This window comes from Chenopodium album, chromosome 23 (genome assembly GCF_948465745.1).
Source record: "Chenopodium album chromosome 23, dcCheAlbu1.1, whole genome shotgun sequence".
Lineage (NCBI taxonomy): Eukaryota > Viridiplantae > Streptophyta > Magnoliopsida > Caryophyllales > Amaranthaceae > Chenopodium > Chenopodium album.
The window spans coordinates 27,734,269-27,759,382 of NC_137856.1; the positions used below are offsets into that span (position 1 = coordinate 27,734,269).

At 35.0% G+C, this 25,114-nt stretch overlaps 2 protein-coding genes across 5 annotated transcripts; both read left to right on the top strand.

The window, feature by feature from the left end:
• The first annotated feature begins 1,470 nt into the window (after positions 1–1,470).
• Positions 1,471–7,188, top strand: LOC145607961 (YTH domain-containing protein ECT4-like). Of its 2 annotated transcripts, none has more exons than XM_081663555.1 (8): positions 1,471–1,654; positions 2,326–2,388; positions 2,479–2,626; positions 2,708–2,781; positions 2,878–3,363; positions 3,778–4,317; positions 4,441–4,653; positions 5,764–7,188. In XM_081663555.1, the coding sequence occupies exons 1-8, from the start codon at positions 1,616–1,618 to the stop codon at positions 6,403–6,405; spliced, it is 2,205 nt and encodes a 734-aa protein (XP_081519681.1). In that variant the 5' UTR covers positions 1,471–1,615; the 3' UTR covers positions 6,406–7,188. The 2 variants fall into 2 exon arrangements, with proteins under 2 accessions (XP_081519681.1, XP_081519682.1); XM_081663556.1 differs by having other exon boundaries at positions 1,623–1,712; positions 5,764–7,186.
• Positions 7,189–9,173: 1,985 nt separating this feature from the next.
• On the top strand, positions 9,174–25,095 carry LOC145607755 (putative inactive DNA (cytosine-5)-methyltransferase DRM3). 3 transcript variants are annotated; one of them, XM_081663345.1, is made up of 12 exons: positions 9,174–9,469; positions 10,568–10,656; positions 10,764–10,892; positions 12,271–12,367; positions 12,537–12,583; positions 15,025–15,135; positions 16,196–16,300; positions 18,378–18,477; positions 19,210–19,319; positions 20,359–20,461; positions 20,791–20,870; positions 23,398–25,095. In XM_081663345.1, the coding sequence occupies exons 2-12, from the start codon at positions 10,651–10,653 to the stop codon at positions 24,796–24,798; spliced, it is 2,289 nt and encodes a 762-aa protein (XP_081519471.1). In that variant the 5' UTR covers positions 9,174–9,469; positions 10,568–10,650; the 3' UTR covers positions 24,799–25,095. The 3 variants fall into 3 exon arrangements, with proteins under 3 accessions (XP_081519471.1, XP_081519472.1, XP_081519473.1); XM_081663346.1 differs by having other exon boundaries at positions 9,175–9,469; positions 10,786–10,892; XM_081663347.1 differs by lacking the exons at positions 9,174–9,469; positions 10,568–10,656; positions 10,764–10,892; ... (1 more) ...; positions 12,537–12,583; positions 15,025–15,135 and adding an exon at positions 18,037–18,100 and having other exon boundaries at positions 16,221–16,300.
• The last annotated feature ends 19 nt before the right edge of the window (positions 25,096–25,114 follow it).

Below are 25,114 nucleotides of genomic sequence, written 5' to 3' on the forward strand. Positions count from 1 at the left end.
ACAAGATTAACTAAGAGCATCAACATTCATGGTATAAAATCTAAAAATTGCAAATTTTTACTACTTTGGTGGCATAAAATTATACCATCAAACTAGGTTAGGTCCCGTGCCATGCACGGTTATTTTAATTACTCCATGTTTTCTTTTTATAAAATAATTTATGACATACAAAATAAAAAGTTAATATCTTTATAGAATAAATTATACTCTGCCATAATTATATCTTATATGTAAAAAGATTATTTATTTCCTTATTAATCTGTACTTAATTGCGCAATAACATAAGAAAGGTAAATATTATTGCTTGTTTATTTGGTTGACAAAAAAAACTTTTCTTTTAAATAACTTTCTTAAATAAATCTTTTCTAATTATATTAAATAATTAAATATTAAATAAAAAAATACTAAGGACACACCAGGACATGACACGTGTCATTGCTGGTGTGTCTTTTAGTATATAGTTATTGATTGATGGTATATACCATTCCATGGTAAACTTTTGCTTCGTTCCACGTGAAACATAAACCAACCTATCATACATCTTTTATTTTTTTTTTTTTCAATTGCATTTTAAGAAAAAATTATAAAGTCAAAAATTATGAAAAAATTACCATTGTTTAATAATTTTTCAAGACATACACATAGACACCCATATTGATATAGTTTTTTATAATTTTTTGAAATTCTCTTTTTTCTACCTTTTTTTCTACCTAAATTGCTTATTTTTATTTAATTAACTTTATAAATAGTAATTAGTTATTTTCAATATAAAAAAAAATATAATTATAATTTAATAAAGTTGGTAATTCATACATATAGGAGAGAGAAAATGTGTTGGTAAACTTTTTTAGAGGATGGTATAAATTTTTATATCATGAGTGATGATGGTATAAATATATTACTCCTTCCGTCCCTAAATTACATTCCTCTTTGGAAATTTACACGGGAATTAAGGAGGAAAGAATAAGACAAATTACAATAATTAGATAATGCAATGAAAAGTACAAAGATAGATTTGTTATTACTCATGACATGTCATCAATCCTTTGCAAAAAAAAGGACCAATCACATGCTCCTAATTGAAATTTTTTAACCAATCATATTCATTGTAATTTGGCACAAGGATTATGAGTGAGATTAGGTAAGGATGAGTGAGGAAGCATTAAATACAAAACAGAAAAAGAGAGTTGATTTACTAAAAAAAACTTACCAAAAATAAAAAGGAGGAATGTAATTTAGGGACAGAGGGAGTACTTGTACATGTTTTTTTTTTTAAAAAAAACAGATACTTAAAAACCAAAAGAGCTCCAAAAATCTAGAAACATCTAAATTCCTAAACCCAAAAAAAAGGAGGGATTAGAGAAATTTCGAAAGTTTTGAGTTTTGTGGTTGAGAGGGCGTTTTCGTTGAAACGGCGCGTAGCATCCATCTTATATCCCCAAAACGCTATTTTTCCTTTTTATTAGCGGAATCCTATTTACATTTCTCTCATCTCTCTCTACATTTTTCCCAGCTTATTCTCTCCTCATTTTCCCCCCCTTTCCCTTTCTCTCTCCTCTTTCTAGGGTTAGGGTTTACTTCTTCTGCTTGGCGATTCAATTTCAAAGCTCCTACTATGGCGATTGAGACTCCTTTGTCTCCCTATCATTGCTCGGTATCTTCTCTTTCAACTTTTTAGATCAAGTTATGACTTGATTCAGTGCTTTTTTCTGGTAATTTCTCACTGCTTTTTACGAAAAAAAAATTACTTTTTTTTGGGTGATTTTTTATATGGGAATTATTATTTTTTGGATTCAACAATGGAAATTTTCGCTGTAGTTGTTATTGAATTTTTAGGGTTTTGAATTGTTTGATGGAGAATTGTTATCGAATTTGGGTTTAATTTGTGAAATTGTTGTTTTCTGGATCTGTTAGTGTTTACAGGTAAAATTACTGTAAAATGGGGTTCAATTGATGGTTTAAAATTTTAATTTTGGTGTTTTCTACAAGGGTTTTCGATATCTCGTTGCCCTTTTATTCTTTTCGTGTTTCTAGGACTTGGGATTTTTGTTATGTGTTGTTGAAGTTTAATAAACGAATTTTAATGAACGAAGTTCTCCTTTTGCTGAAATTGAAGTTGAATTTAGGTGTAATGTTGTATGTAAGCAAATAAATTATGCTCCCCCTTTTCATGTTTTGAAGCATGCTACGGAGATGATTCTCTGTTATTATGTGCTGTTAAGTGTGCAATGCTGGTAGTCATTTTGCAGTTTTGTCATCTGAATGCTATTTTATAGACTTAAGCTGTAGTTGATATGTGCTGATTTGGTACCTGTTCGTTTACAGGGTGGCAGCCTTGGATTTGAGATGTATACCGTTTCTGATAATGGAAATACTGAGACTTACATGGTATGCTTTTTGTGAATTACTCGTGATGTAATGGTTTTTGAACTGTCCTGTGTATGTAATTCCAACCATTTTTGTGTGTTTCTTTATCAGATGCCAGGTACTGAGTTGAACCCACGCTTACCCAGTCCAGTTATCGAAAACTTTCAAATGATGCCTAGTGATGGATCTGCTGCTGACTTTGTTGTTGATCCGAGTTTATACTATCCTGCTGCCCCCACCTATGGCTATTATTGTACAGGTGTTGCTTTGTCTACTTTATGTTGTTTTAAATAGAAGATGAAATTAAATAAGGGTCTTACCAGCCTAATTAAATGTGCAGGATTTGAATCACCTGGCGAATGGGATGACCACCATGCAGTTTTTGGTGTAGATGGTGCAGATATCCAATATGCGGTGAGATTAGATTTCATGCTGAGTTTTATATTATCATGGATTACTTTGTTTACTTTTGTGCTCTTCTAAATTCAAATGTTTTTCTTTTCCATTCAGGGTGCTCAAAGTGAAAATTTGCCTTATGTGTATTACACTCCTAGTTATGGAATGGGAGACACTCCATTTAACCCTTACAATCCTTATATACCTGGTGCTATGGTAGGTGTTGATGGGCAATTGTTGGGGACACAACCTTACTATGCCGTATCACCATATCCCAATTCCGCCTCGTCTTCTGGATACTTCCCTGTTCTTGTCCAATCTGGTCATGATGCTGCAAGTAGTGCTACAGACACCATGACAAATGTTGCTCCATCTACCATGAATCGATCAAATGGTTCTACTGGAAAGGGGCGCACTCATTCCTCTTCCCCTGCTGCATTCTCCATGAATTCTTCTAAAGCTGCTTCCAGCCAGACGCATGCACTCACTGGAGCATCACAAGGTTCTAAAATTAGCACTGGAACAAGCAAGAGGCCTATGAGTAGTAGAAGTGGTGGTTCTATTGGGTCAGTCCATGGAGCTTCGTCACATGTACCTCAGGTATGCTGTTAATGATGGGGCATTGTCCCTGTGAATAATAAATTGCTCATGTTTTCTAATAGATTTGATAAAGGAGATCCATATATCATGACTTGAGAATGACTATTGTCAGATGCACATTTTCAGGACTTGAAAATCGTAATTTTTTTTTTGTTTATGTTTATGTACATTGAGGTCATTGACAGATGCTAATATCTCCCGTATTTCTGTGCTAGGATGTGTTACCTTAGATTTTATTCTTGTTTTTTTGTTGGTCAAACATTAGTATGCCTTTTGGCATTGTTTTACTTGTTTAGCCTTTTTTTTCCTCACCATTCTTATCTTTATATTTTTGGTTGAGGTTTTGTTATATGTGTTCATCTCCTTTCTCCTTTTTAATCATTCTGAAACTGTTGTCATCCCATATCTTTACAGGGTGGAAATGTTCCAGAGTCGTTGCAATCTGCAAGGAACATTTCATATGGGAAGCTTTTATCTCAAGCTAATCAAGTCAAATATTCGTATCCTATGGGTGGTGGTTTGTCAGACTATGGAGCAAGTACCAATGGTCAAGCTGTTTTGAATGACTGGTCCAAATTTTATTACAGAAGACCTAACGATAGTAATGGTAATCTTGATCAGTTGGGCGAGCAGAACAGAGGGCCTAGAACCAACAAATCAAAAAATCAACTTATTGTAAAAGCGTACACAACACGGGCCGGGGACCGCAATGCTGAAGGAAATATTGTAATATCTGCTGATCAGTACAACAAAGATGACTTTACCGTGGATTATACCAATGCAAAGTTTTTTGTCATAAAATCTTACAGTGAGGACGATGTGCATAAGAGCATCAAGTATAATGTATGGTCATCCACACCCAATGGGAACAAGAAGCTAAGTAGTGCTTACGAAGATGCTCTAAAGATAGCTAATGGAAAACCAAGAGGCTGCCCAGTCTTCCTCTTCTTTTCTGTAAGTGTTTTTGCTAGTAGGTTGAAGCTTAGGAGGAGTAATATACTAATATTAGAGACTTTAAATTTATCTATTGTCTTCTTTAATATTTTTTTTTACTAATCTGAGTTGTCTTATATGCAGGTTAATGCAAGTGGGCAGTTCTGTGGTGTTGCAGAGATGATAGGCCCTGTTGATTTTGATAAGGATATGGACTTTTGGCAGCAAGATAAGTGGAGTGGAAGCTTCCCTGTTAAATGGCATATAATTAAAGATGTTCCAAACCCCACTTTTCGTCACATTATACTGGAGAACAATGAGCATAAGCCAGTGACTAACAGCAGGGATACGCAAGAGGTATATCATGTTTGCTCTCTATATATGTCATTGAACCTGTTGTGGGCCTTGTGGCTTAAGGACTAGATTACTATTTGTTTTGGTTCAGAAGGAGGGGGGGGGGGGGGGGAGGTTGGGGGTGGTCAATTTGATACAATTAATAGCCTTGACACGTGTTATTTCACGTTTCCCCTACAATGCTCTCATTTTATTGACGTTAAATCTGAGTTGTATTTTCATCAAGCAAATCATGAAGTCAGTTGACGATAAGGGGTGGATGAATTTTCTTCTTGGATTGTTGGCACATTATTTAGGATAATGTTTTGTTGGCTATGTGGTGGACTGTTGATTCCTGATGTATTCGATTTTCAGACATTATGTTTGATGTGTGTGTTTTTTCATAGTTGTTGAAAAGCAGTAATATTTATATTCGATTTGAACTTGAAATCCAATTAGGAAATTTAGCAAAGGTAGTATCTGTAACTCTGCAAGTCTTGGCAGATGTAATTGAAATGGGAATGACAGTTGATTTGCAATATGAGAGAAAAAACACGAACCTAGCTTGGCTTTTGGGATAGAAATTGAGTGTTAGAAATCACTTGAAGCTATACCATCAAGTTTTGCTTTTTTGAGCAAGTTTGGAATCTTATTCTTATGATTCTGTAAGCAGAAGTCGACTAAAATGCTGTTTCGTCTTAACTTGCCATGACATCCCATATTCTGGTTTATGAATAATTGGTGTTGCATTGATTCTCTTTTAATATCACTTGGGGGGCTAACGCGCACGATGTGCCCTACGTAGCTAGCCATGTCCGTAGAACTCTTTTCAGTCTGGCCTTATGTCACAAATTTAGTTATTGACAAATGAGGGAAATTTTTCTTCGTAAATATTTATAGGAATGTAATTATCGGCACACTATTCTTTATAGTTGATAAAAAGAGGCAATTAACATTTATGAGGGCAAATAAGTAAATAAACATTTTAGAGAGTGTAATTGTCCAAACAATTTGAGTATTTCATTTTGTTTTTTAAAGGTAGGGATACTATATTCTTTAAAGTTCTGGGTATGTGTTAAGTTGATTATGTTATGCTTTACATGAGCTTAAGATTTTAAATATTGTTTTGTGCAGATAATGCATAGGCAAGGTGTGGAGATGCTTAAGCTATTTAAGAACTACACATCTAAAACATCTTTGCTTGATGACTTTATGTACTATGAGAACCGACAGAAGATTATGCATGAAGAGAGAACTCGTCTATTTCGCAGGGCTAATGGACATGTTCATCCAATTGAGACTCCTCTCAAGCATAATTCTGCTATTGATCATTCCCAGAAAGTAGATGAGGTTGGTACCTGGGTTGAGAAAGGTGTGCAGCCTAGTAATTCAAGTGGGTTGAAGACACTGATCAAGTCTTCAGAGGTATCATCTGGCGATGGTGTTCATGTGCCTGTTGCAAGCACAGTGCAGGATCCCTCAGAGCTGCAGACGGGCAATGTTTCTACCTTGAAGATTGGTTCGTTATGTATCCATCCTAAGCCAAGTGAACGGCAGTTGACAGCACCTGCTACTTCATCTGCTGCTGCTGCTGCTCCTGCTGTTTCTAAAAGCTCTAATTCCGCGTCGAATGTCGTAACAGTAGGTTCTATGCCGATCAAAGTTGATGCAGCCAATGTATCGACAGAAACACTTACTATCGGGACTATTGCACTTGATCCAAAAGCATTGCAGCATGGAAAGGTTGGTTCTGTTAAAGGGGGTGTACGAAAGTAAATATGACGGGGGAGTATTGTGGAGTGTGGGTCTGCGGGTGTCTATAATGTGGTTGATGTCTTGGAGTTGTTGAGGGTTTAGTTTTTGTTTTCGACAAGAGTGTACCATATCCATGTCTTGTGGCAATATTGCGGTAGTTCTAGGAGTTTTACTCTATTTTCTCTATGCATTTTTTTGGGGAGGTGGGGGGAGTGGGAGAGGTTTGGCTGGGCTGTATTGAGGGAGTGGTGGTAAGGCGGATTGATGTGGACTTTGAAGGGTTTAGGATTTGTTCATGGAAGCAGTTCTTTTGGGTTCACCTTTTGGCCATTTTAAGTTCTTATACTTGATGTAACAGTTGAAAAGTCCTGATTTTTGTTGGCAAAAAATATTGCTGATGGTTCCTGTTAATTTGGATTCTCTAATGTCTTCAAAATTCCAATACATTGTATCCGGAAAAGATCTCCAGTTGCTAATTTTCAAAAAAAAAAAAAAAAAAAAAACAAAAAGAACTTTTATTTCATCATGTTTCCTTATACTTATGCTTATAACTTTATAAGTACTTTGTAGTTTGTGTTAGGACTTAGGAGGCTTAGGAGTTCTTATGTCCTCTTTTTCTACTTATATGAAAAATGGTGATGTTATGTACAAAATGAGCTCTAGCCAGTAATTGTGGAGCAATTGTCAAATTTTACTCCCTTGTGTTCATTTTATTTGCTCCACTTTGACTGAAGAGCTCTCACCAAAAGTAGTCAAATAGGCTTAAATAAGATTGAGAGAGTATTTTGTTTTTTTGGTTTTCCTTACTCTGTTTCCTATTCTTTATGTTCCCTCTGTTTCCTATTCTTTATTCCTATTCCTTATGTTACCTTTGTTTCTTGTTATTTCTTCGTTTAAACAAAAAAAAACTTTATGCCTCATTGATAATACCTATAAAAGGAGATAATATTTTATTTTAAAGTCCGTATTATTGCATGAGTATGCCATGTATCTCTTGTGGTTGAAATGATTCATTCTTGTTTTGGGCGATCTTTTTAGAAGTTTAGAACGCACTATTCACAAATGTTCGTGTTTGGATGTCTAAATTTAGGTCTCGTTTGGTTGAATGTAGGAATTGCAAATTCGTTGGAAAATTGAATTCCCATGAAATTGAACTTCCTAGGAAATTCTAAAAAGTGTTTGGTTAGCTAAGGGAAGTGGAAAATTCCATGGGAAGTTCCACTTACCATATGGGAAGTTCCACTTACCAAGGTCTCCCTAGGTAATTAACTTCCCCCATTTTGTGGGTAGTGAAAATTTGTCAACCAAATAACTTCAAGCAGTGTTTGGGAATCAATATTTAATTTCAAATTATTCATTTCAATTATTGGAATTGAAATTCTTATTTTTAATTCCAAAAATGGTGTTTGGGAAATTGCTAGAATTTAGATTCTAAGATTTCAAATTCTACATGTTGTTTGGATAGACTGGAATTTTAATTTCAGAATTGTATTTTTTAATTGATTTTTTTGAAAAAAAATAAATAAAATAAAATTCAAATCATAGTTTCATACAACACTACTGTCAACAATGTCGTCCCTTCCGATGTTCCGAGAACTCCAATGGCAGTTCATCAATGGCGACGCAGCATTGCGAACTCCAATGGTGGTTCAATAATGGCGACGCAACAGGACTCCAATTAGCTAAATAATGGCGACAAATTAAAGTGTCGATAACTCCAATGGCGTCCAGAAAATGCAGCTTGCCTGTTCTTGATTATGGTCTTCTCTATAAAATCATCGTTTTCTTCTTCGGCAAAATTAAGGTTAAGGTTCATCATCAGTGCTTTGTCGGAAAGTGGAATCCCTCGTTTTTTCCGACGATGAATGTTAAAGCAAGGAGCCATGAGAAAGAACTTTTTTGTGGTAGAAGAGAGGTGAGAGAAAATATGAGTAACTTACCCGGTGAAAGTAGAGGAGAGAGAAGTTGAAGGTGAATAGATCACATCACTTGGAATTGAAATGACATATGTTGAAAATGGATTTACAATTCTTTGGTTCGGGTTATTTTTGATAAGTGTCTGGAATTCTGCCAAATTCAATTCCAAATGCTTTGAGTTTCCAAACGGCTTATTTGGGACAAATCCAACATTTGAAATGAAATGACAATTCCCAAACAGACTATCAAATAATTTCAATTCCTAGGATTTCCAACTTCCCATGTTTTTATTTGGTAACCAAACAACCCCTTAGACTTTTGGATGGATATGAAGGGGGAGAATGGGAGATATTGAACAACCCATACCAATTAGACTTATACAAAAGTATATTTTGTAATAATAAAAATTTGGTAATTTTAAAATTTTTGTGTGGGTCGGTGTAATTAATGTTTATTTGTACATATTTCTTTTTTAGGTAGTCATGTACGTAATCGGCTACATATAAGCCTATAATCACGCATAAGTCGGTGTATGTTTATCTATCTTAATTATTCATTTTGAGTAATATATATTTAGTCGAGCCTATAGTGGTATAAGCATTAAACGAATTTCCTTTACTGTTACAAAGTATAGATATGAGTATTCATGCTAAAAACACGCGTGAATCAATGTATTTAATGTTTATTTTTCATTATACGAGTACTTTCCCTATGGGTGAATAAATTCTCTCTATCCATCCACGGAGTAGGTATAGCGAATGGGGAATAAGATCTCGATACTCGAATTTCTCACGGGAAAAACCGTAAAAGGGTTCATTTATTTTATAGCCAAGTACAACCAGTCAAGCATTAGAGTACAAAACCAAATGTTGGTTTCGAAATGTTAGTGTGAATCCCAAACACAAAAATAAAAATTCCAATTATTTAATTGAATCTACGGTCAAAGCAGTAGTCATACACACAAACACACGCGCGCACACTCACTTTCTCTCTCCTCCACCGTCAGCGCCACCTGACGCCGCCATCTCCGCCGCCGCAATCGCACTCTACGCCGCCATTCTCGACCACAGTATCGACTGACACAGGCGACGACATTGCTGGATTCTCTCTCCTCCAGTTGCATCCTCTGAGTTTGCATGTCGTAAATTCGCCATTTTCTGTTTGTGAGGTTTGTGAGAAACCCTAAATGTTTTCCCCCTTTTGTGATTGTTAGAATTCTTGTTTTTTGGATGAATTTTGGTCTGAGTTTGCATGTAAGTTTGGTGTCTAATTTTTTTTTTTGTTGTTGAATTGTAATTTTGATTTTGGTGTTAATTTCTTGTTAATTCTGTCGCTAATGTAGGAAATTGGTTCAATTAGGACTAAATTTGAATTATTTGTTTCTGTTTTGTTGCTTTCGGTTAAAATCTGTTTCGGTTCGGTGCGGTTTTTGGCATTGTCATTGTTGTTCAAAAAATTTGTTCAAGAAAGCTTTGATGTTGAGCCATGTTGAGATCATTACTTGTTTGTTTAACTTTAATACGTGTGAACTAGAATGTGATGTACTATGTATTATATTGGACTGTTGGAGGTCTGGGCTAGTTTTACAGAATCGAGTAGCGAATGCCCTTTCCTTTCCTGTTCAAAGTGTAGGAACGTATTGCCTTTGGCGTTGCGAAGGAACATTTTGGTGGTTTTGTTTGATGATATTGTTTTGTTGTTGTCAATGTGGTTGAATTGAATGATGCTCCTGTTATAGGCGATTTAGTAAGAATGTGCCATACTGCCATTCATGTATAGTGTGTTTGGATGTGAAAAGTTATAGGGAAATGAACGGGAGATAGGTTGAATGAACGACCCGTTTTTGTCTTGTTTTGGGTGTGAAATGAGATAGGAAAGGTAGGGAATTGAAAGGTATTCAAACTTAATGTAAATTATTATAATATTCTCCTATTTTTTGTGTTTTTCCGTGATGAGGTGATTGCTTTTTGCTCATAAATCAAATTGTCCTACTTATCTGGTACCAAATGAAGGAAATTCAGCATATGTGCTTTGCTAATACATTGTGGCGTTGTTTGGTGCCTTTTCCTTCTATTAATTGTGCTTTTTATAAGCACGATGCTAGTATTCCCTATATTATATGGCTAATGCACTGTATTCTTAAAATTTTTTTGTCTCTTTAATTTCATCTGAAGAGTTAAAGTAATCAGAGTATATCTCATTTTTTTTTAAATAATAATTATTATTTTTGGTTGCTTCACTTGCATGTGTTTGTGTTTTTTTTCAGGAATCTCAAGAAAGTGCTCAGGTTGTGTAGTTTGGGGAATCACCAAGTACACATCTTGAGCACTATTGCTACTATTGTGTCTCATGATGGTATGCTCTCAAATTTTCTGTTGATTTGATGGATAATCCATCATGTCCGCAATGTGTTTTTTGGCTAATATATGTATTTGTAATGTTTTTTTCTATGGCTCTTTCAGCCTAAGGTTTTAAACATCTCAGATACAGAAAGTTTATCTGATGGGGAGGATGAAAACCAAAGCATACGTGACATAGATGGATTGGGGTTTGCAATGACATCGGAGGTTCCAGAGCCAAGGCATCTTGGGGTAATGTGAAATTTTCTGTTGTTTGCTTATTCTAAATGTTGAATGGAGATATTGCAATCTGTTAATTTGTCTCCCCTCTTGCACTTGTAACCTCCTGTCCTCCTAACTTTGATATATGTATGCTAGTTCCATAAGTAACATATCAACATTATGATGGTTTTTCCTGGGTTAATTATTTAGTGGTCATGCCAATGACAATATATTTTCTATCTTTTATGCTCCCTCCGTTACGTATTACTCGCAACAAACTAGGGGATAGTGGACTCCTAGGCTAAATATTGAAAGCATGCTTAATGAAAATTAAGGGCATACACTTATGTATTAATCCAACAACAAAAAAAACTGATTAAATCAAAGTTCACAACCAGCAACTTGAATTCATGAACTACCACCGCCACCTATCACTACCACCACCCAGCTCTGTAGCACCATCCAACCACCACAATCAAATCCAGCAAACCACCAACGGGCCTAGCACCACCAACTCACCAAGCGAACCATCGATGAACCCAGCACCACAGTCAACGAACCCAACACCACAACCGAACCACCATCGAACCCAACACCACAGTCGAACCACCTAACACCACAACCACCCAGCAAACCCACAACGAACCCTTGAAAACCTAGTGAACCCACAACGAACCCACAAACCAACCACGAACCCACAAACCCTTCTCTATCACCAATTAAAGTTTTAATTGTTCAAATTTAACCATCAAAACTCTAGATTTAGAGGTGTTATGGTTTAATTTGTCCATAAAAGTTCAAATTTGTGCTTCAACGACAATGATGAAACAACAAGAAAAGGAAGAAGAGAAAACGGAGGCGGCGACAGGCGAGGGGACAACGACGTTACTTCCGGCGAGGTGTTGTGGTCGAATTGAGGGAAGATGAACAAAGAGAGAGAAATTTTTGGGTAGATGAAGATAGAGTGGAGATCGGTGGTGGTGGTAGTAGTGGTGATGGTTGACAATTGTAGGTGATGATGAATATAATTGTGAGGGGAATGATTTTGGGGGAAATGGTTAAGTTAATCAATGTAGGGTTTAAGTTAATAAGATAAAATCAGTAATTTAATTAGGGTGATAAAAATAAAAGTAAGGGTAATTTTGTGAAATCACACAAAAAACTTACTATAAAAGGAATAAAAAAGTTTGTTGCGAGTAATGTGTAACAATCATTTTTAGTAATTGTTGCGAGTAATATGTAACTGAGGGAGTATATTTGTGGTTCCAAGTTTGGGGACTTGCTTTTCTTTGCGACAAATTTAATTGCACTGATGTTGTGCAAATGTGAGGATTTGGACTCATGTTTCTGGATCAGAAGGTTTCTTTCAGGACATATTAACGTCTTTTATTGATAACATATTTCTCAGGAAAATGTTGCCAGCTCATCGGGAACTAATTTGAGATCCTCTTTCATTGGCATGGGATTTACTCCTTCTCTAATAGATAAAGTGATTAAAGAAAAAGGTAACAAATGTGATTTTATCTTTGTGAATATTTATGCAATGTATGCTGCAATATGTCAAATTAGAAAAAGGAAGTTGCAAGAAGAAATTGACCTAGTATTAGCTAATTCTGTTTGTGTATATATTTATGTGATTATTACTGATAAAATATATCTTTCTGAAAACCATAGGGGAGGAAGATGCTGGCTTGTTGTTGGACACTCTCTTTGCATATTCAGTAAGTAAGAATGATTTGTTAGCTCAATCTTGTATGGTTTTTTGTTTGAGGGTTTGTTTATTTTGTGCATTTGATATATAATTTGCATGACTAGCTATTAAGGGATTGCCAAGCATTGCAATTTTGTCTACCATTTTCTTATCATATTTTTCTTTTCCAAAACTTGTGTTAAAAGTCCTATAATTTTGACATACCTATACACTTTCCTGCTAGTTATTTATTATCGGCATTCGGGAAAAACCTGTATGTGGAAATTCAAGAATTGCATTGATTTGTAATTTTAAAGCAATATCATATTTTTTTCCCCCTCTAATTTGTTGCATGATTTTTGATGTATAACTTTGAAATTTATTAGGGTTAAATAATCTACCTCTTTTGTTCTTTTAATATTGCACCACGGGGGGAGGGCACAATTTTTTTTTGTGGGAAAAAGAAAGAGAGAGAAAGGACAATATACAAAATTGTCCATGTGATTGTAAGCATAAACTAAACAAACAAGTGCTAAAAAGTAAGGGTATATTGGGTATATGCAATGTGATTAGAGATATATTTTATTTCCTAAAATGGGTATGGTGCAATGTTTGTAAAACAACTCTAAAAGGCAAGTAGTGCAACATTATTTGAACGGAGGAAGTATCTAGTTTTCTTGGTCAAATCGAAAAAACCACATTCAAATTGTATTATATAATGAAAAATTGACAATTCAAAGATTATAGGTAGTATTTTGTGTTCAATTAGATTGTGATTGCCTAGAGGTTGTAGTTCCTAATGGTCCGAATTCCAGAAATTTGTTTGGATACAAATGGCACATATAGGCTCTGTTTGGCAACTAACTTTTAGGCTTAGCCGTTAGCTATTAGTTGTTTGCATTAGCTGATTGTAATTAGCTATTTGTGTAAAAGTGTTTGGTAAATAGTTGTTAGCTATTAGCTATTTGTGTAAAAGTGTTTGGTATAAACATTTAAAAAGCTAAAAGCTCTTTTAAACTCCTCATATGAGCTTTTTAAAAAAGAGTTTTTTTTTTTTTTTTTTTTTTAATTCCCCCAAAAAGCTCTTTTAAAAAGCACTTTACCAAACACACCAAAGAGCTTTTTGAAATGGTTAAACATCTTTTTTGCCTCCAAAGGCTCTTTTTACTCCAAAAAGCTCCTAACAAAACACCTCCATAGTGGCTAGCGATGTGTGTTTTTTCCTGTTATTTTGTTGTGTGCTTAGCAAATGGTGGGCCTTTCTTTTTCTCAGCTAAGAATTTACTATTTGAATTGATCACATGAGATATAATGGGGGTTTACTGGGCTTGATAGCAATTTATGTGTTTCATTTTACTGGATAATTGTGGAAGCTCTGGGTGTTCTAACTGATCAAGGTAAGTATTGGGTATACATGAACTTGTTTGGTGCTGTCCCTGGATATCATAGAGTTCTGCAACATAGTCCCATGGCCCATGAATGGTGATTGGTGAGCAGCAAGAATATGGGATAGAGTAGTCTACCTCTTTTTTTTTTTTTTTTTTGGGTATCACGATGATATAAACTGTGATATTGATATCAAATGCCTCATTACATTGTTTGTATTTCCTTCACAAACAGTTATTGTGTTTTTGGGATTATGGGGTAATTTGAAAGCTTTAAACATTGTAATTGTAGTTCTGTGTGTTTTTTATTAGTCGTACAAAGTTGCTTTTTAGGTGGATCTCGTATCTTTAGTTTTAAAAAGATTTAGACACACCAAGGTGCCAAGGGTCCTTGGAGCCTAGGCGAGGGCGCATGCCTTTCGTATTTGATGCACAATTGTTTAGTTTGAATTTTATTTTTAATTTACTGTTTTTCTTGTGTTAAATTTTTATGGGGGGTACTACGTAAGGGATGATTAAATGGCTGATGGGTGCCACAACTTCAGCTTCGTCGTATTGTTTTCTCTGTTTTTCTCAGTAGAGGTATTGAAATTGATAATTATCTGCTTAACATTGGGATCTGAGATTCCAACAGTGTAAAATACTTTCCAAAGAAGAGGATGGCGAGAGGTTTTGGTTTTTGTTATAATAGTGTAGAAGTCTAATCGAATTGTTTAAACTAAATTAGTTCTGACCAACATCCACTTTGAATAAGTTTTTTAATTTTGATCACCTAGTGTTTTATCTATCATGTCAGTAATAAATTATCTTGGTAACACCTTGATACTTGGCTTAATTGTTATGCTGGTGTTAGTTGCTGACAAGTGGAAAAGACAATGCTTAAGAGCATCTTAGAAAAAAGAATAGAAAATGAAGGTGTTATGTCATCATGCATGATGTGAATAGAATTTATAATGATCTATTCATTCCTTCTCCCTTGGTTGCTAATGCGTCAAAACCTTTGTCACTTTGTATTATTCATTGGTAGTTTTTCTATATTTTAAGCTACAATGGCTAATTATACATGTTTTTTTTCCCCTTTCTATAGGCTGATCAAAAGTCAAATTCTGAATCATCAGATTCGTTGGGTCCATTGGTTGATGAACGTAGTTACAACAGAAGCCCACCTGTGTCTGATGCTCAGAATCATGTAGAGAAGGTATTTTATAATTGGTTTTTCTGCATTTTTGGAAGTTCACGATGTGTCCTATTAGAGCTTCTGTGAATTCATTAGATTCCAAAGGAACTTCTTAGTTCTGTTTTAGTTCTTAATATATATGAACCTATACCTCTACTATCCATTTTATGATATATTCATGTGCTATTACTTTTAAATTAAATGGAATAAGTTAAAATGGCTCGCTATTTTACGTTGCATCTTAAGTAGTATGAGTTTGAAAATGGGTACCGCATGCTGAGGACAAGCGGAAAGTTTGGGTTTCATACTTTTTACCTCCATTACCCTGCCTGGGGTGAGATCCTCTTTTAGAAGCATTAGGATAATATTGATGTTGATGTACAAATTTGAACCTATCTCAACCATCCAAAATGGGCATTAAAGGTTAATTTCCCTTTGTACAAAGCATTCTATAAAGATTATTATGATGAAAAAAGAGAGACACAGAATGAGATAAATGATCTAATGAATTGCCACCTTCCTTTTTAATTAATAGATCAATCAACCTCAGCCTTAGTATGCGTCGGTGACATTGCAGTTATGAGATGATATTTCTGCAACTTTAAACTATCATCATGAATGTGATTGCAGGCATTGCAGCTGCAATTTTTTCTTCTATGCTTTCAAGTTTCAATCCTAAATGACCTATTTTACAGAGGTTGCAAAATCATAATTCTCAATAAATGAACTTAAATATGGTAAATATTTTTTAATCAATCTTCCTTAATAAGAACACACTCGATACCTGACCTGTAAAGTTTAATCTTTGATGAGTGTTGACAAAAAAATTTGCTTAGGTGTATCTTTTGTCTTGTCAAAATGAGAGCACTTTTTTGGAAAGTTGGGAAATGATCCTCTATCTAAACGTGTCTCTGCTCAGTAGCAAATGATTTCATTTGTTAATATATAATATATATTAGATCCAGATAATAACTTATGAAGCTACATTTGGTATACTTTCCCTAAAATGTCTCATCTTTTCATACTGAGTCAATCATATCTTAAATTCTTAACTTTGTCTGATTCTCTTTGTTATACACAGACTCTGCAAGGAACAAAATCTATGTCGTCAGAGTCATTGGATAGCTTGTTTGATGATGATAAAGATGTAGAAGCCATTACATCTGCAGAATTTCATCCAAAGCAGGTAATCTATGGTTATGTTTTTGTAGTTTGTTTTTCCATAGCGTGACTCATTATTCTATGTAGTTTTGCAATGAGAAAGAATGAATGCTATACAACATAGGAGAAAAGGAACAGTGATCAACTTGCCCATGGTTTCGTTTTTGTAGTTTGTTTTCTCTTTGTAGAGTGAGTGATTTATTATGTAGTTTCTACTATAAGAAAGAATGAATGATACTAATGTTGAAGAAAAGCAATTGTCCTAAGGTTATACATGCTTTTTAGGAAAGGAAATAGTGATGAATCTTGCCACGTAGTATGATTTAGGTAAATGGGTGAGTAAATTATGCAGTGAAGTGGATGCCTAGAGTTTGAGTCTTCTACTTTCTTATTTATCTGTATGAATTGACATAGAAATAGTGCACTTAACAGTTTGAACAGACATTCCTGCTGAGTTATGTATTTGTTTTGTTTTAGGGAAATATTCTATCAGATGGCTTTAGATGCCTTTGTTTTTTTATTTTTTTGTTTTAAATCTATTACTACTTGCAGTCTTGCACTGTCAATCTGTCGTTATCATTGATATACCCTATAGTTATAGTAGTTATTTTTTCCCTTCTTTCTTTCTCTTTTTAAAAGCAAATATTGAATATATTAACAACTAAAATTTGGACAACATTACTAGTTAACTCAGTTTGTATGAAACTCATCAAGCAACTCTTAAAAGGCCAATCCAACATACTTTATAATGACACTTTATAAGTAATTTTGTCCCACAACAAACTAGAAGATAAAGAAGCTTGTGAAAAGACGCTGTAGTTTTGGCCCTACCAAACTTACCATATACTTCCTCCGTTTTTATTTACTTGACCTATGGCCTTTGGCACAATATTGAAAGAAAGGAGAGAGAAAGTGTGGTTGGTGCACATGCCTTAAAGAGCAGATGAATTGTTGTTCCCTCATGAATTTTATAAGGGTAATATATTGAATTTGGCTACCAAATGTTTACGTGATATAGTATGGGTCAAGTTATATGATTTTCCCATTTTAGGAATGTTAGTCAAGTAAATAAAAAAAAGGAGGTAGTAATTGCCATAGAAGCTAGTTACTTTTTTTTTTTTTTTTTTTTATATTATTTTGATTTTTCCAACATCAAATAGGTGAACAGGTTACTATCAGCTCTGAAAATCAGACAAATATCAGGTGAAAATTATGAACCCCTGCCTTCACTCTTGGAGCATGTCATTAGTATTATTCCTACCCAGTGCCAATATTCACTATAGATCCTCATTAGAAGAGGAACCAATTCCTTTCTAAATAAAGTTTGCTTTTGGAATAGCTGGAAATCAAGGGGCTATGATCAAGCCATCAAAAAGAAAATAGTTTGATTTACTTGATTAGGACCTTGAAGAATTTCCCATCCCCATTATTTGCTTTCTAGTTGAACAAGATTTAGTTCAATCTTGCAATGATGTTGTCTTCATGACTTGTCAGTTAGTCTAATAAAATTTACTTCTGGTTTGTGTTTGTAAGATACTGTCAATGAGTGCTTTGGTGGACCATGGTTTATAAAATTTACTCCCTAATTTCTCCTCTATAACCACCATCCATTGTGCACCCCTCCATCGCCCAAGAAGATTAATAGATTAAGTTAGCATATCTAAAAAAATAAAAACGTAAAGGGATTGAAATTGATTTAAAACAAACTTACCAAAATTTCTCAAGGTTGAGAGAAAGCCACTCACAAATGCTTGACTTTAGGAATTTGAAGATGGCCATTGAGATGCCGGAGTCTTCTTGGTTGAATTTGACCTTCCAAAGGCTGGTATGCTTTCTTCCAGTAATATTGATTGGTTTTTGAATGTGTTGATGAGGTTGGCTTAAAAATATATACATTTTCCAATTATCTCATATGCTGTATGTACTACTCTTTCTTTTTACTCAGCTTTGCCTAACTGAAATATGTATTATTTTTAAATAATTCCATTTTTTGCTTGATGACCTCCACTAGTGTGTGATTTTAGTCCTTTATAAGTTATAGCGAGTGTTCATTTGCATTATCTATGCTTCTTGAGTTTCACCTTTGGTCCCATTGTCCGTAGGAGCCTGATGCAGTTGAGGATCTTGATGGTGACAAGAGGGCATCATTATTAATGATGAATTTTCCTATTGCTGATGTTGACTTTGCAATCAGTAAACTTGGTAAGCTGAAGGTCAACCTTGTATTAGTTAAAACTTTTTTTTTAAAAAGTTAGTATTATAGCTCATATTGCTTATAAAGAAGATAGTTACGTGTTATTATGTACATATGTGGCAAAGTTTATATGAATTATTATTTAGAGCCAGTTCTCCTAATTAAAATAAAATCTGGAGACCAATTAGGATGTGACACACGGCATTTTAAAAATATTTTATTATTGTTATTTTAGGAAGCCCACCTCACTATGCATTAACCTGGGATTTTTTTCAGTTAATCAAAAGGTGGGACTATTCAAAGAATGAATGTCAGGATTGTTCTTTTTTTTTTTTTTTCCTTTCCCATTTTACATTCTATTTTTTATACTCAAAAGTCTTTACTTCTTTTGAGTTTACGGAGTGGAGAGATCACCAATATGCTGTATGACAACAATAGTTTATGGTAATATAGGACAGGTACTCTCTATATATTTCTACATTATGTTTAATCCTTCTTCCTGAACCTTCTGGCTGCTTGAATTTATTTTATTTGCCCTAATTTTATTGTTTATTTATATTTTGTGCTATATGATTGTAACCTTATTGTGCTTCCTAGGCATTTCAGACATTTGATCCCTTAAATATAAAAAGTTTGTTGGCATTACTGTATTTTCTAAATAAGAAATTAAAGGGTATTGAAGTATAGTTTCCATACATCTGTAATTGTAAATAGATGGATTATTTTGGTGCTATAACCAGGTAAGAGTGCTCCAATCAATGAGCTAGTGGACTTCATAATTGCAGCTCAGATCGCTGAGAGTGAAAATGGTAACAGCCTGCCAAATGGTGATCATGTGGACAGTAATGAGGTGTGCTGTTTGATTATGCTGTGATATTTTTTTTGAAGCTTGGTATTACTATTCTCTTAAAAAGGGTATGAACTGTGTTACATCTTAATTCTTGAATTGTTGGTTTTCTTTTATGCTGTGTGACATTTTTGAAGCTTGGTATTACAAGTTTCTCTTAGAAAGTGCATAATTGTATGTTACATCTAAATGCGTGAATTCACTGAATTGTTCATATAACCAAGCTAGTACCCTCTGTCCCAATTTAATGATCATAGGAAGGCTTGCACAGAGTTTTAGGTGATAAACTGTTGTTGGCTTATCCATTAAATTTTAATTGAAAAGCATGGAATCTAGTGGAGTTTTAGGTGATAAACTGTTGTTGGTTTATTGAATGAGAGAGTGTGAGATCCTTACTACTTTTAATAGTGGGAAGAAAGAGGTATTAGAATATTGGTACAAGGGAGGATGAGAATTAAGTTGGGACAAGGGAGTTATCTAATGTTATACGGGGTAAACAATTACCTAATACAAAGTAGTGAAAGTACGTACAAGTATGTATATATTTGTTTGATGCACCAACATAACATAGCTAGGCAAGACAACTAAAGAGAGAAAAAGAGCTCTGACAATTCTATTAACGATTCTGTATGGCTTTAATCTCAAATTCTCAACCGATTAAGGTCCCCCTAGGATCCTGTATGACAATGATGTTTTTGTGTCTTGATGGGGACCTCCTGCTGTATCCCTTGCATTTTGGATTTATTTATTCGAGTTGGGATTCCGGAATTAAATTAAGACCCCCACATTCTACTTTTTGTTAATGTGGAATCAAAAGATCCTAGTACGGATCTGAGATCATGTGCACTTCATAGATCATTGCATCACAAGATCCAGAATTAGATATCAGCAACCTTGCCATGTACAGTTAAAGGTCTGCAGGAAATGGCGATCCATCATGGGCTGGAGCAGCCTTGTGGTAATTTACTAGGATAAAGATGTGTGGTAGATTCACAGAGTTGCATGATTTTCTTTTAATTATTTAATACATTTTGAACTACAGAATTGTAGTACAGATGCTTTATTTGGAACCATGGACAAGACTCTGCAGCTGCTTCAAATGGGATTCAACGAGCAAGAAGTTTCACTGGCTATTGAAAAGCTGGGTAAGATTTCTTTATGATGTATGGTAGCTGGCTGTTCGGAGCCTTTTGTCAGTGATAAAAGGGTGTGCATTTGGCTATGTACCTCTGCTATATATAATTTGAAAAGGCTATTCTATTTGATTTCAAACATCACTTAAATAAATGCTTTCTGGTGTGGGTGGGTCAACCAGGGTTTGATTTTTAATTCACTGAGGGGGGCATTTTGATCTATCTCACACTAGTAGCTGTGTGCATGGTTACGGCGAGCTTGTTTCTTGTCGTTGATTTTGCTTGTGAGTTGTGACCAAAAATGAAGTTGCTCATTATTTTTTATTTTTATTTTCTTTAAGGTTCGGAAGTGCCGGTCATAGAGCTTGCCAACTGCATATGTGCTAGCCAAATGGGTGAATCTTATCGCCTAAGTACTAAGGTTTAACAACTCTTTCCTTCTCACATTTTTATGTTTTTGTGTACAATATGTGTAACTTGTTCATAGTGAGTAAAGTTTGTGTATACAATATGATATGGTTATTATGGTCACTACAAGGGCTTTGAAGGCCATTTAACTCCTAGTTTTTCTTTTCCCCAAAGTCCAGTTTGTTATTTAATTTTGTGTTTTTATACTCTTAACTTCACTATCTATGATTTGTTAAGAGTTAAGCTTTATATCTTCATATCCTCCTCTAGAGGTAGGTCTGTCAACTCCATACAAGCTGGCTGCTGCTGCTGCTGTTGGTTTGGACTTTGGTTACTCAAAATTTTATAATTCAGTTCATTGGTGAAGTAAATATTTCTTACTCAAGGGTGTAATAGAAATTGAGACATTAGCATCTAAGATTATGTCAATTGTCATTCATAATCACACTTCTATGCTTTACACTATGTTTGCCTAACAATAGTTAAAGGAAAGGGAGGGGAAGGAAAGAGAGGGAAGAGAAAGGGAGGAGAGGTTTGAGGTGAGAGAGTGACCTTCCAAATCTCTCCTACTATGGAGAGCTTTTGTATATTAAAATGGGAAGGAAAATGGATCCCTCCATTATCATTTCCATTCCCTTGCCATATGTGTTATCCAAATAAAGGAAATTATATCCGTCACTTTCCCTCCTAATATTTCTACCCTAACATAAGGTTTATAGTTTATCTTGATTACCTCTTTAATATGTCCCTTTATAGGAGCCTGGAAGTGAGTTGAGGGATAGAACGACCTTGAGGAAAATGGATCCCTCCATTTCCTTTCCCTTCCCTTGCCCTATGTGTTATCCAAATAAGGGAAATTATATCCCTTACTTTCCCTTCTCTCCAAGTTTTCCTATCTAACCATAGTGTTAGGGTATACAGTTTATCTTTGATAACCTCTTTGGTATGTCCCTGTATTTCCTCATCCAAATATGAGCACTATGATAGTATGATTTATGTGTTTTATGTGCTTCTTGTGCATAAGAGAGATAAAAGAGTGAATGGAAATCAACAAAACTGGTAGCATATAAATCAACTACATGTGAGCCTATATGGAAGACCTAGAAATAAGACAACTTGTCAACTGTGTCACTGCTTGAGTGGGAGGTTGGTCAGATTTGTGCTTTCCAATTTGCTTATGTATTTCCTTTGCTTGAAATTGCATATCACTTTCCAAATGGTGTGGTATTTGCTGGGAACATTTTTGTAAAAATGAACAAGGATGGGATGTTAGTACTTTCGATAAATTGTCACTCGTTTTAGGGTTTAGGGTAGATAAGTTAGGTACGTGCTTTTCATGTTAATATTTTATTATTGTTTCTGATAGATATAGAGGTAAAAAAATGGGTAGTTTTGATTAGGTCTGTTGAGCATTTGGTTAGATGGATCAAAATGGAATCAGTGATTTTGTATCGAGTGGTTATCGGGGTGGGTTATCATTTGGATTTGTTGGGTTATTTGAGTTTTGATCAAAAGACTCTTAACTGGGTCAATTTGGGTTTAATTGGGCATGAGTCAGGTCAATGTTGAACTTTTTCTTGATCATTGATGCAACGACTGTTGATGATGAATTTTTCTGCCCCGATGTGGATTGGAATGACTTCCGCAGCTGATTAGGCTGCATGCTATATTTGTTTGGTTATATTTTACTGTACTTTTGACATTAAATCTTTCATTGCTCTTGAGAAGTGCTGCAAAAGAGAGTTGTCTTTCTCTCTCTATTTTCACTTTTGAATTAGTAGTTCACTAGTTTATTGAAAAGAGCAAAAAACTAGTTTTAACCTTGGCAATTTTATGGATATCTGTTTCTGTTGGTAATTTGGTATTAATTCATTGAGAGTTACACTTCTTTGTTGTGGACTTGTGCTTAATCAATCATTATTTTGTTAATCATGTTCTCCCTTTGTTCTATTATGGTTTACACACTTTCATTCAAGTTTGTCCGAGATTACTATTTTAATTGTATCTATGCCAAAAATGGCCACTATCACAATGAACAATGAATCGTTTTCTTTTTTAAAATTAATAAAAGCACCCCACTATCTTTATTACTCTCATAAATTAATGCATACAAATATACAATGCCTCCCCCCCAGTCCCCCACCCCAAACCTTACCGAGATAGAGAGTATCAATTAGGTTTTTATTTGTAATAGTTGATAATGTAATCTGCTATGTGGAGAGCTGTCAAGACAAGAGTTTTAAAAACAATTACTTCATATGAAAGAAAATAAATAAATCATTGTTAGTGTTTGATTCAGTAATGCTCTGGTCAACTTTAATTTGGGTCGTTATCAGGTCGATCAGTTTGGTTCTTTTTCGGTCATAATCTGGTCTTGGGTCTAGGTATATACAACTTGATGACAAGCAACCTGGTCCTATTATTGGATCAGCTAGGTGCTATATTTTAGATGCATTAATTATATTTTCCCTTGCACAGCGTGATCAAGTATATTATTTTCCATCTGGTAGTGATTGCTTATTTTGTTATTTTCTGTGCAGAATGCTTCAGTTCCTTCAAAGATGAGGAGTTCATCTCATGATGGTTCTTGGTATCGTATCAAGGGAATGCATGGGCATAGTGGTGGTGATATATTTGCTGTTAAATCTGAAAAACTTGATGAAGACTTTTTTTCTCAAAGGAGCAGCATGGGCTTAGGGAATATGTACGAAGATATAAAGCCAAAAGAAGAATATTTTGATGAGCCGAGTTCTTCTATGAGGGATTTTAATTTAGCTGATATAAAGGGTAAAAGGCCAAAAGTAGAATTTGAAGATTTGAGTACTTGTGTTGGCTATTCTCGGAAAAAATCAAAAACTCTTACGATTGGTGGCAATAAGCCATCACCACAGGGTAAAACCTTAGGTGATAATTCTGGGGTACCCAAGCTGTCAAGGCCCTCTGGAAGAAGTATTGATAAAGTGCTTCATGGACCTCCTTACTTCTTATACGGAAATTTTGTGAAATTATCTGCCGATGAGTGGCAAAAAGTATCTCAGTATTTGTATGCACTCCAACCGGAACATGTTAATACTCAACATTTTTCCGCCTTAAGCAGAATGGAAGGATACATACATAATCTTCCTACCGGAGATCGGTTTCATGTTGATCCAAAGTCGCCAATGTCAATTGAAGAAGCAATACCACACTCGAAGAAGTGGTGGCCGTCATGGGATACCAGGAAGCAATTAAGCTGTATAAATTCTGATAATGCGGGATCAACTCAAATTTGTAGTAGCTTGGGAAAGATGTTAGTCAGCTCTCGAGGTGTACTTTCAAGTGAACGTCAAACAAAAGTAGTCTATTATTGTCGTACAATGAATCTTGTTTGGGCTGGCCCACAAAAGCTTGCCCCCATGGAACCAGAACATTTGGAACGCATTCTAGGATATCCGATTCACCACACAAAAAATCCTGACATGAATTTGGTGGAGAGGCTCGAATCCTTGAAGCTTTGCTTTCAAACTGATACATTAGGATATTATCTCTCTGTTTTGAAGCCCCTGTTCCCTGGTGGGATAACTCTGTTGTCTCTTTACAGTGGGATTGGCGGAGCAGAAGTGGCATTGAATCGGCTTGGAATTTATTTGAAAGCTGTTGTTTCAGTGGAGTCCTCTGAAACCAAACGTAAGATTTTGAGAAGATGGTGGCAGAATACTGATCAAGCAGGGGAGTTGGTACAGATTGAAGGTATTCAGAAGCTGACAATTAATAAACTGGAGTTCCTCATGAAAAAGTTTGGTGGTTTCGACCTTGTTGTTTGCCAAAACCCATGTACATCTTCAGAAAAAGGCTCTAAGATAGTTCCTGGAAATGGTGAAGATGTAGGGTTGGACTTCACATTGTATTATGAATTTGTCCGTGTCCTGCAACGGGTAAGAGGTATGATGGGAAGGACATAACAAGCAATAAAGTCGCTATTCTGCAAGAGTTTAGTGTAGCAGACTGGAATGGCGCTGCATAGATAACCCATTTTTCAGAGCTTGAGATTGTAATAAGCTGTCATAATGTATCTCAGTTTCATTTACTGAGTGGTGAACAAATCAAATGAACATCAAATGCTTAAAAGGAGCTGCTCTACAATGTTAATCAAAGAAGCATGCTCCCCAGTTTGCTAACTAGTAATTTTTTTTTAGTACTGCTCGATTAGCTGATAAATCATGTATTACTACCATTCAGATCTCGTATAATTCTTGTTATTTCTAATCTAATGATTTC

Excerpts from the sequence above, each read along its gene's own strand:
- LOC145607961 (XM_081663555.1), top strand. The coding sequence starts at position 1,616 with ATGGCGATTGAGACTCCTTTGTCTCCCTATCATTGCTCG. Across the intron at positions 2,627-2,707 it reads CTATGGCTATTATTGTACAG|GATTTGAATCACCTGGCGAA; the intron begins GTGTTGCTTTGT and ends TTAAATGTGCAG. Across the intron at positions 3,364-3,777 it reads CTTCGTCACATGTACCTCAG|GGTGGAAATGTTCCAGAGTC; the intron begins GTATGCTGTTAA and ends ATATCTTTACAG.
- LOC145607755 (XM_081663345.1), top strand. Across the intron at positions 10,893-12,270 it reads CAGAGCCAAGGCATCTTGGG|GAAAATGTTGCCAGCTCATC; the intron begins GTAATGTGAAAT and ends CATATTTCTCAG. Across the intron at positions 12,584-15,024 it reads ACACTCTCTTTGCATATTCA|GCTGATCAAAAGTCAAATTC; the intron begins GTAAGTAAGAAT and ends CCCTTTCTATAG.